Genomic DNA, 10,563 nt, shown 5'->3' with positions numbered 1-10,563 from the left:
GTTGAGTCCATTGTGGTAATTTTCCACCTTAGCACTGCCAGCACATAAAACTCAAGTCTTTGATATTCGATTTAAGACACTCGAGATGTTAGTTTCTTAAATAATTTGAAAATTATGTTAACTAACAAAATTGTTAGCATTTTGGTATTAAATTGCAAAAAAAGAAAAAACCATATCTAAAATAGGCTTTGGGTAGAGTCATTAACATTAGCCTTTGCCATTAGCGAATCCCACTGGTCTCATTTCTTCTCTTCCGACTTTAAACTTTAAAGTTATATATATATATATATATATATATGCAAGTACGTTTTTTACATGCAAGTACAAAAGTATGTGCTTGAAAACTTTTTCACATCTAGGCTCAACTGTCTTCATTTCTTTTATTTTCAACTTTAACGAAGTGCAATTTTGTATTATTTCAAAAAGAAAAACAAGCTCCATCTAACCTACAATCTCAAAAAGGTCAATTTCATTTCTTTCACTTGTTTTTTAATTCTTCTTTTCTTATTTTATTTGTTAAGATCATGGGCTATTATTTTTTTGATCTGTGTGTATTTTTTGTTGATCTTATTTGATGTTGTTGATGAAGATTGCTTCTTTTTGTGCACTGTTTTCTGAATCCTCGGTTTGTGTCTATTTTTAATGTAAATTGTTGTCTTTGATTTGCTATGTTGTCCTTTGTATGGAAATCATGATTGTTTGCAGGGAAAATTACGCTACCTCGCGTAAGGTTTTTAGTTATTACACCCATCTCTCCTCTAGTTTAGAATAAGACACCACCCTTAAAGTTCATACAATTTTACACTAAGCTCCTCTAAATGGATAAAAAAAGGTTTTTAAAATTCAAAAAAAAAAAAAAAGCTTTAATCAATCTCAAATTGTTTATTAGAAGGGGTGTGGATGTCAACTTAAGTGACTAGCAAATAAGAAATTCAAAAAATTTTAAAGTCTTTCTTCAATCATCCAAGGCAGTCAATGTAAAAAATTTGTGTAATAGTTTACATTTTAGGAGAGGTGAGTGTCTTATTACAAACTAGAGGGGAGTTCAGTATAATAACAAAAAAGCTTAGGGCAAGTAAGTGCAATTTCCTCATTGTTTTATGTGGTATGTCCAATTTTTTCTAAGGATTTACTGAAAGTTGAAGAATTTGAGTGTTAAGCGCTAAGGTCAAGCCACACCCTTTAGGACTAATTAGGAGAACCAGATGGTGAGCTCATTGGTTTAGGGATTGACATAAACCTAGATGTTCCAAGTTCAATACACCGCACTATCGGTCCATGGGATTTCTGAGGTGGCTCATGGCTGGAGAGTGAAATAGTCTAGCCAAAAGTTGAGACATCACTTCCTTATATTTAAAAAAAAAAAAAAAAAAAACACTAAGGTTTATGACTAGGTTGTCATTTTTAGTTTATGTTGGCTATTTTGGTTTGCTGAAGCTGGAAAGGCCATTGCCGAGTGGTGGTTGGCTTAAAATTATATAAATCACCCGACGTAACTATTGGAGAAGTTGGTCAAGACTCTTATAGCTCAACTAGCACCTCCTAGCGTTTCTAACGAAAAAATGTAGGGTTCAAATCTCCCCACCCCATTTTAATTATTGAATCATAAAAACAAAAAACAAAACTATTGGAGAAGTTTCTTAATATACTACCAATTTTATTATCAGTGACATAAGTAATTGGATTATGGAATAAGTAACTTCGTCTGAATATCCATTATGATGGTTTGATCTGCCTAACTGTTATGATATTTGAATTATGCAGAAGAAAATGTTATTCCTAGAGGTTGGTGATACTCCAAAGTAGTCTTTATACAATCAATATTAGTTGATAAGTGAAAGCCCTTTTAAGAATATAATGGTGTAGCCTTGTAATTAAATTTCACTGTGTATTGCTACACATTTTGGGTTGAAGTGTGATCTTGTTGTCTATGCTGATGCTTTACTACTTGGCTTGAATTTATATTGCAGTAGGTGTGAAAATTGTTCGATAGAACATGTCCCAAAACAAAGGGGATGACGTTAAATACATGGCGGATGAATATGAAAGAGAAGATGTAGACAATGAGTTTCATGGTAGAGAAAGGGGTGGCTCAGAGTCTGATGTTGATGAATATGACCACTTGGTTTGTATCCCTTGTGAGATCATGTATATGCATATCTTAAGTGAAATAAATATTGTCATGTTGGCATAAGCTAGTGAAGATCATTTACAAAAAAAAAAAAAAAAAAAAAAAAAAAAAAATGGAAATTTGTTATTGTTTGGTTAAAGTATTTTTCTAATGTGATGTAGCCTTTACTTAGGCTAATAAGTATATATAATGACTTTTTTGGCTCTGGTGGAGAATGGTACTACTGCTGCTCAAGCTAGAAGTGGGAAAGATATCCAGGGGATCCCTTGGGATATGCTTAGTATCACTAGGGAGAAATATCGGCAAACTAGGCTAGAACAATACAGGAACCATGAAAACATCCCTCATTCTGGAGAGGGGTCTCCGAAGGTAATTTTTTTTTTTTGGTTTGGGAGGGGGGTGGTTGGGGTCATTTTTATATATCAAATTATTATATGACTATGTTGATAATTGTAAGTTAACTAAAGATCAATAAGGTCATTTTTCCTTTTGTTTAAAATCCATTCAAATTGGATTGCAAAGTTATGAAGAAAGGGAGTTCACATTATGAGTTCAGGCGGAATTCAAGATCTGTGAAACCAACCGTTGTTCATTTTCAGGTCAGGTGAATGAAAGTTATTGTAATAACTTGGAGGCTATTTTTTCCCTTTTCATCTTGAATTCAATGTTTTTTTTTGCAATCTTGGCTGACATAAAACTGATTTGCGCCACCTTATTGATCCTCTTATTTGTGTAATTTGCTTAAATGAATTAATATCAGCTCTTTGAGTAACAATTTTGGTCACATATATTTGATAAAATGGGTTAGTTGAATTGTTGTGTTGATATGGACACTAGACACGGATATAACAAAACACAAACACACAGGCATGGAATTTTTTGTAAAATAAGACTTGTGGTATGATTGGCTGACCTACATTTTTATTGTTTGGCGATGCAGTTGAGGAACTTGGTTTGGGCTACCTCAAAGCATGATGTCTACCTTATGTCTCTTTTTTTTTTTTTTTTTGGTAAACTGGATAACTTCATTAACTAAGAAACAGAAATAGCGTCAACAATAGCAGGGCAACGCCTGGTACAAAAGTGGCCATAGAGGTCCAAAAGGAAACAATACAGCAAAGTGGGGGGGGGGGGGGAGGGAGGGGAGTTGTAAAACAAAATATTAGCATCTTGTTGAGTGCCTAATCTAGCAAGACTATCAGCACATCGATTGGCCTCCCGGTAGCAATGATTCACTTTAGTTTGGGGAAGATGGGAGATCAGGCGCTTGCAATCGTTCACAACAGTAGAATTAGCAACATTAGAGTTTGCAGAACAGTTCATCAGATCAGCAACTACTCTAGCATCAAGCTCTACCTCTAATGCAGTAATACCCAGGTCTAGACACATAAGTAAGCCATCCCTAAGAGCCATTTCAACCATAAAGCTAGTCGTTGTTCCTATATTTCTAGAGAAAGCTTGAACCCAATTTCTTGAGGTGTCTCGTAAGATTCCCCCTCCTCCTACAGCACCGGGATTGCCTAGGGAAGAACCATCAGTATTAAGTTTGAGCCACCCTTGACATGGTTTTTCCCATCGAATCCTTCGCTCAATCTTAGTTTTAAACCCAGCATAGTCTCGAGCACAATATGCAAACTCTGAGGCTCTTTGAATGACCTCTCTGTGTATAGTTTGGCATGGGGTTGGAATCCTTATGTCTCATTTTTTTTTTTTTTTTTTTTTGTCATCCATTGGTCCTTAGCCTTGGTTTTGTATCTTTAGTGTAAATAATGTCCATCTTTTGATCTTGAATTATGCTCTTCCATGAAATCTATCTATCTATTTTTTCCCACAGAAACTTCCTGGAAGTCTGTTGGAAGGATTTACTCAGACTCAAGTGAGTTCTCTTTCTGTAAAAGAAAAGCTACTAGTTGTTGGAGGATTCCAAGGAGAACTTATTTGTAAGGTAAGTTTCATAGTATCCTGTGTGTGTTTGTATTGATAGATAAGTTGAGTTTTTGGATCCAAGGGGAGGACAAATGGGAGATTTGAATTAGTGATCATTCGCTTCATGAGGCATGGTCCTCAGCAATTTTGCTATCCTTGAGGTGTCTTCCGTAAATTTTTACTTAATGGTAGTCAGAGTCTCAGAGATATTACAGATTGATTAAACATTGCAGTTGCAGTAGCAGCCAACCAATGTACATGGCGACAGCACATACTTGGTTCTTGCTAGTTTCTTATGCAATATCAATTTTTTTATTGGCATTCCTTGGAATGACCTAGCCATCAAGCTGTCCTTAATGGAATACTGGTACAAGATGAAGAAAACTTCTACAATTTGAGAATGAACTGAGATCTCTCGCTAGGCATTTTGCTAAATGCTATCATCCAGCCACTTCATCCCTTTAAGAGTTATCAAGTTGCATTATGAATATATAGTAAAACATTAAGGCTAAATGTTCTCCTCTTTTATTTTATTTTTCTCTAATTTGCAGCATCTGGATCAGCCTGGATTTAGTTTTTGTTCCAGGACTACTTCTAATGACAATGCTATCACCAATGCTGTTGAGATTTATGTCAGTTTTAGGTATTTTTTTTTTTTTTTTACCTTTTGTCTTGGTGGTGGCACTGTGAACTTCCAAAACAAACCTAATTGAACTTGTCTTCTTCAATTTTAGTGGTGCATTTCACTTTACAGCTTCAAATAATGATTGTGGAGTTAGAGACTTTGATATGGAGAAATTTCAACTTTCTAAGCACTTCCGATTTTCATGGCCAGTGAATGTGAGCCCCTTAGATTGTATTTTCTGGCTATTTATATCAAGAAATGGACACTTGGTGATTCTTGGTTGTATATGCATAGATAGCATGGGTAGCAAGTTTTACAAGCTTCAAATCATATCTCATGACATACGTGCAGATGATGATAGTTTCAATTACATTTCAAATGATACTAAAATTTTACATTTGCCTACAACATGGAACCATGGGGGTGCAACTTGATATTTCAGTGCACTCTTCAGGTCGTAGACTAAGATATGTACTAGTACGAATGTAAGTATACAGTTTTATTTATAAGAAAAAGGTAACAAAGTACTTTTATGTCATGACTTGTTCAATTAATGGAATATTGAAACAAAAAATAGTGGATGGAGGGAATGTATTGGGATATCTGTCCTGGCAACAATGGTTTGAGTTGTAAAAATGAGAATATTTTGACAAGGCTCAATTGATAGAGTCATATCACATCATTTTGATTGCCTAATTGTTTAATGAATTTTTATAATCATTTGGTAGTTATTTGGATATGTTCTCATACTCTAGTAATTTTGTTGGACAAGAAGATAATTGTGTAAAATAATGACCGGTTCTTTGAGTCATGGTTGAGATGGTTGTGGTTTAAGATGCATTATATCTCCTTTACTGTTTACAAGTATTAATAGTTTGGATTACGTGCAGAGGTTTATGAATGTGAGACATAGTTTGTATATCTTTGTTAGTCTTGGACATTGTAGATTATGGCCAAATTGCAAATTATAATGGCTAGTTCACTGTTCACATCACAAAGTAACAAGTGGATGATGCACTAGATTGTTTTTACATGCTCTAGTCTGCTATTTGCAGCATACTTTTGTGAGTCCTGATGGTAAACTTCTTACAATTGTGGGAGACAACCCAAAAGGTATGCTGGTGGATTCCTAAACTGGAAAGGTACTTAAATTTGTTTTCAATCGTTTGTCATCTAGACTTTATAAGTATTATACATCTAGAGTTGCTGCTTTAATGGCTAAGCATGTGTAATTTGAATTTTGATTGTTGTAGACGCTGATGACCTTGTGTGGACACTTGGATTTCTCATTTGCATCAACATGGCACCTTGATAATGTCACTCTTGCGACTGGAAATCGAGACAAAACTTGTCAGGTTTGGGGTGTTCGAAATTTGTCCAAGTCAGTTGCTATTCTGAAGGGCAACCGTAACGACCCAAGGAAAAGCGCTAGCCACATTTGTGTTATACCTCAAAAAGACTAGTCACAATTGAGGCTCCTTGCAGTTGTTAATAAAGCCTAGTTCAACCCAATAAATACCCGATGTGAGACTCATCACACACCCACACACATCACATAATCAATCAAATTGGGGCATCACAATCTCCCCCACTTAAATATTTAACGTCCTTGTTAGGGCCCACTTTGTGGGGTAGTGTCTTCAAACCCACATAGGGTTACCAGGCCGGCTCTAATACCATATGTCATGCCCCACCTTTGTGTGCATGATATTGTCCTCTTTGGGCAGCCGAAAGGCTCTCTTAGTCCCTCAAGGTTTTGTTCTTCCTTAAGTTACGCTGGAGGAAATGCCTTATACATAACAAGGAAGGGCATTCCTTATAAGCACATCCTCATGTGCTTCTTTAGGCAATGTAAGATTCTATGAAATGCAAGACCCCCTTTTAGGTCACTACAATCCACCCCCTTTACAGGCACACGCGTCCTCGCGTGTGGGACCCACACTTCCGACTAGGGCATGGCTCTGATACCATTTGTCATACCCCGCTCCTGTGTGCATGATATTGTCCTCTTTAGGCGGCCCGAAGGCTCTCTTAGTCTTTCAAAGTTTTGTTCTTTCCTAAGTTACGTTTGGGAAAAGGCCTTATACACAACAAGGGAGGGCATTCCTTATAAACACATCCCTATGATCTTCCCTAGGTAATGTGGGATTTCATGAAATGCAAAACCCTCTTTTGGGTCACTATAATCCACTCCCCTTAAGGGCACATGCGTCCTCGCGTGTAGGGCCCACACTTCCGAGTTCCGACTAGGGCATGGCTCTGATACCATATATAACGACCCAAGAAAAAACGTTATTCACATTTGCGCTATACCTTAAAAGGACTAGTCATAATTGAGGCTCCTTGTAGTTGTTAATAAAGCCCAATTCAACCCAATAAATACCCGATGTGAGACTCATCACACACCCACACACATCACATAATCAACCAAATTGGGGTATCACAATATCCTCCACTTAAATCCTTAATATCCTCGTTAGGGCCCGCTTTGTGGGGTAGTGTCTTTAAGCCCACATGGAGTTACCAAGCCGGCTCTGATACCATATGTCATGCCCTACCCCTGTGTGCATGATATTGTCCTCTTTGGGTGGCCCGAAGGCTCTCTTAGTCTCTCAAAATTTTGTTCTTCCCTAAGTTACGCTGGAGAAAAGGCCTCATACACAACAAGGGAGTGCATTTCTTATAAGCACATTCCCATGAGCTTCCCTAGATAATATGAGATTCCATGAAATGCAAAACCTCCTTTTGGTTCACTACAATCCACTCCCCTTAAAGGCACACGCGTCCTCGCGTGTGGGGCCCACACTTCCAACTAGGGCATGGCTTTGATACCCATAAGCTTCCCTAGATAATATGAGATTCCATGAAATGCAAAACCTCCTTTTGGTTCACTACAATCCACTCCCCTTAAGGGCACACACGTCCTCGCGTGTGGGGCCCACACTTCCAACTAGGGCATGGCTTTGATACCCATAAGCTTCCCTAGATAATATGAGATTCCATGAAATGCAAAACCTTCTTTTGGTTCACTACAATCCACTCCCCTTAAGGGCACACACGTCCTTGCGTGTGGGGCCCACACTTCCAACTAGGGCATGACTTTGATACCATATGTAACAACCCAAGGAAAAGTGTCAGCCACATTTGCGCTATACCTCAAAAAAACTAGTCACAATTGAGACTTACTGCAGTTGTTAATGAAGTCTAGTTCAATCTAGTAAATACCCGATGTAGGACTCATCATACATCCACACACATTACACAATCAATCAAATTAAGGCATTATAATCTCCTCCACTTAAATACCTAATGTTCTTGTTAAGGTCCACTTTGTGAGGTAGTGTCTCCGAGTCTACACGAGGTTACTGGACTGGTTCTGATACCATATGTAACGATCCAAGAAAAAGCGCTAGCCACATCTCCGCTATACCTTAAAAGGACTAGTCACAATTGAGACTTATTGCAGTTGTTAATATAATCCAGTTCAACCCAGTAAATACCTAATGTGGGACTCATCACACGCCCACACACATCACACAATCAATTAAATTGGGGCATTACAATCTCCCCCACGTAAATTCCTAACATTCTCGTTAGAGCCCACTTTGTGGGGTAGTATCTCCAAGCCCACATAGGGTTACTGAGCTTTGATACCCATAAGCTTCCCTAGATAATATGAGATTCCATGAAATGCAAAACCTCCTTTTGGTTCACTACAATCCACTCCCCTTAAAGGCACACGCGTTCTCGCGTGTGGGGCCCACACTTCCAACTAGGGCATGGCTTTGATACCCATAAGCTTCCCTAGATAATATGAGATTCCATGAAATGCAAAACCTCATTTTGGTTCACTACAATCCACTCCCCTTAAGGGCACACGCGTCCTCGCGTGTGGGGCCCACACTTCCAACTAGGGCATGACTTTGATACCATATGTAACAACCCAAGGAAAAGCGTCAGCCACATTTGCGCTATATCTCAAAAAAACTAGTCACAATTAAGACTTACTGCAGTTGTTAATAAAGTCTAGTTCAACCTAGTAAATACCCGATGTAGGACTCATCACACATCCACACACATTACACAATCAATCAAATTAAGGCATTATAATCTCCCCCACTTAAATCCCTAATGTTCTTGTTAAGGCCCACTTTGTGAGGTAGTGTATCCGAGTCTACACGGGGTTACTGGGCTGGTTCTGATACCATATGTAACGATCCAAGAAAAAGCGCTAGCCACATCTGCGCTATACCTTAAAAGGACTAGTCACAATTGAGACCTATTGCAGTTGTTAATATAATCCAGTTCAACCCACTAAATACCTAATGTGTGACTCATCACACGCACACACACATCACACAATCAATTAAATTGGGGCATTACAATCTCCCCTACTTAAATCCCTAACATTCTCGTTAGAGCCCACTTTGTGGGGTAGTATCTCTGAGCCCACATGGGGTTACTGAGCTGGCTCTAATACCATTTGTCACATTTCGCTCCTGTGTGCATGATATTGTCCTCTTTAGGCGGCTTGAAGGCTCTCTTAGTCCCTCAAGGTTTTGTTCTTCCCTAAGTTACGCCGGAGAAAATGCCTCATACACAACAAGGGAGGGCATTCCTTATAAGCACATCCTCATGTGCTTCCCTAGGTAATGTGGGATTCCATGAAATACAAGACCCCCTTTTGGGTCACTACAGCAACATTGGAGCAATTCGTTCTATCTGCTATTCTTTTGATGGTCAGTATATGGCAATCGCAGAGGCTGTTGACTTTGTGCATGTCTCTGATGCAAAAAATGGATATGAGAAGGAACAGGAGATTGATTTCTTTGGAGAAATAGCAGGCATATCATTTAGTCCAGACACTGAGTTAGAGTCTCTTTTTATTGGAGTGTGGGATCATACATATGCTAGTCTCCTTGAGTATGGCCGATGCTCCTTTGTTGCAGGAAATTCTAGATGTTAGAGATATATTAACCTATTATTAGAATAGGCTAAGCCAAGTCTCCTACTTCTACCTACAAGTAAATGATTTGGTTTAGCCCATTCTAATTGGCTAATGTATTTCTAACACTACACAACAATAATCTGGATCCCTTGGGCGGGATGTGTTTTCTAAAATGTAATATAGTAGAACTAAAATGTATTTCTATATAGAAAATTCCGATTGGTACGATGTTAAAACTTTTACTTAAAAGTGATTATGTTGAATGGAATTGCATTACATTATTGGACAATTCATTTCTTTATTATGTAATTAATATTATTTTTATTTTTAATAATGGCTATAGCACAAAAATAACATATTAGCTTGAGCTTTAAATTAATGTTAATATAAAACAATATAATACCCTCTCGCTGATAAATTTGGAAATATATATATATTTTGTAATTTTTAATAACAAATAAATTACATTAATTTGATTTTTAATTAAATAGTCTTTTTTCATTCAACCCAACTCAACCCCATCCCCGTACCTTTTTCTTCCTCCGAACACTCAACGTAGGCCTAAGATCTCCTCCAATGTGAGAAAGCTAGTCACGACAGGGCATGCTGAAAGGGAAATAGATGTTGAAGAGGTTGAAAGAAAATTGAGGAGCTGGAAGCAACCATTATTTTTGTGTTGTCATCTCAATCCTTATTTTGCATTTTTTTCCCCTATCATTATTAAATGTATTTTCTATATAATTATTCTTGTGTATGAGAAACTTAAAAACACTTTTTTTTTTTGAAAGGAAAAGCCTTTTTTGGGTGCCAAAATCCAAAAAATAAAATGCAATTACTTTTCTTAACGAGGGTTTTTTTTTTTTTTTTTTCAAAAGTTGTGTTGGGTGACAATTACTTTTCTTAACGAGGGTTTTTTTTTTTTTTTTTCAAAAG

The 10,563-nt window shown here is 37.4% G+C and overlaps 1 protein-coding gene across 2 annotated transcripts; it reads left to right on the top strand.

Moving 5' to 3' along the window:
• The first annotated feature begins 229 nt into the window (after positions 1 to 229).
• LOC111998411 (uncharacterized) lies at positions 230 to 9,911 on the top strand. Of its 2 annotated transcripts, XM_065763377.1 has the most exons (8): positions 230 to 462; positions 1,971 to 2,500; positions 2,654 to 2,730; positions 3,966 to 4,076; positions 4,609 to 4,700; positions 4,792 to 4,897; positions 5,738 to 5,824; positions 5,936 to 9,911. In XM_065763377.1, the coding sequence occupies exons 3-7, from the start codon at positions 2,656 to 2,658 to the stop codon at positions 5,813 to 5,815; spliced, it is 462 nt and encodes a 153-aa protein (XP_065619449.1). In that variant the 5' UTR covers positions 230 to 462; positions 1,971 to 2,500; positions 2,654 to 2,655; the 3' UTR covers positions 5,816 to 5,824; positions 5,936 to 9,911. The 2 variants fall into 2 exon arrangements, with proteins under 2 accessions (XP_065619449.1, XP_065619448.1); XM_065763376.1 differs by lacking the exons at positions 5,738 to 5,824; positions 5,936 to 9,911 and having other exon boundaries at positions 4,792 to 5,300.
• The last annotated feature ends 652 nt before the right edge of the window (positions 9,912 to 10,563 follow it).

Source organism: Quercus suber, unplaced genomic scaffold, assembly GCF_002906115.3.
Source record: "Quercus suber isolate HL8 unplaced genomic scaffold, Cork oak 2.0 scaffold_504, whole genome shotgun sequence".
In the NCBI taxonomy this organism is placed as follows: Eukaryota; Viridiplantae; Streptophyta; class Magnoliopsida; order Fagales; family Fagaceae; genus Quercus; species Quercus suber.
The sequence above is the reverse complement of the archived record's forward strand: the minus strand, read 5'-3'. Positions and strand labels throughout refer to the sequence as shown.

Coding starts and splice junctions, on each gene's coding strand:
- LOC111998411 (XM_065763376.1), top strand. CDS start 2,656: ATGAAGAAAGGGAGTTCACATTATGAGTTCAGGCGGAATTCAAGATCT. Junction 2,731..3,965: donor CAACCGTTGTTCATTTTCAG/GTCAGGTGAATG, acceptor TTTTTCCCACAG/AAACTTCCTGGAAGTCTGTT. Junction 4,077..4,608: donor AAGGAGAACTTATTTGTAAG/GTAAGTTTCATA, acceptor TCTAATTTGCAG/CATCTGGATCAGCCTGGATT.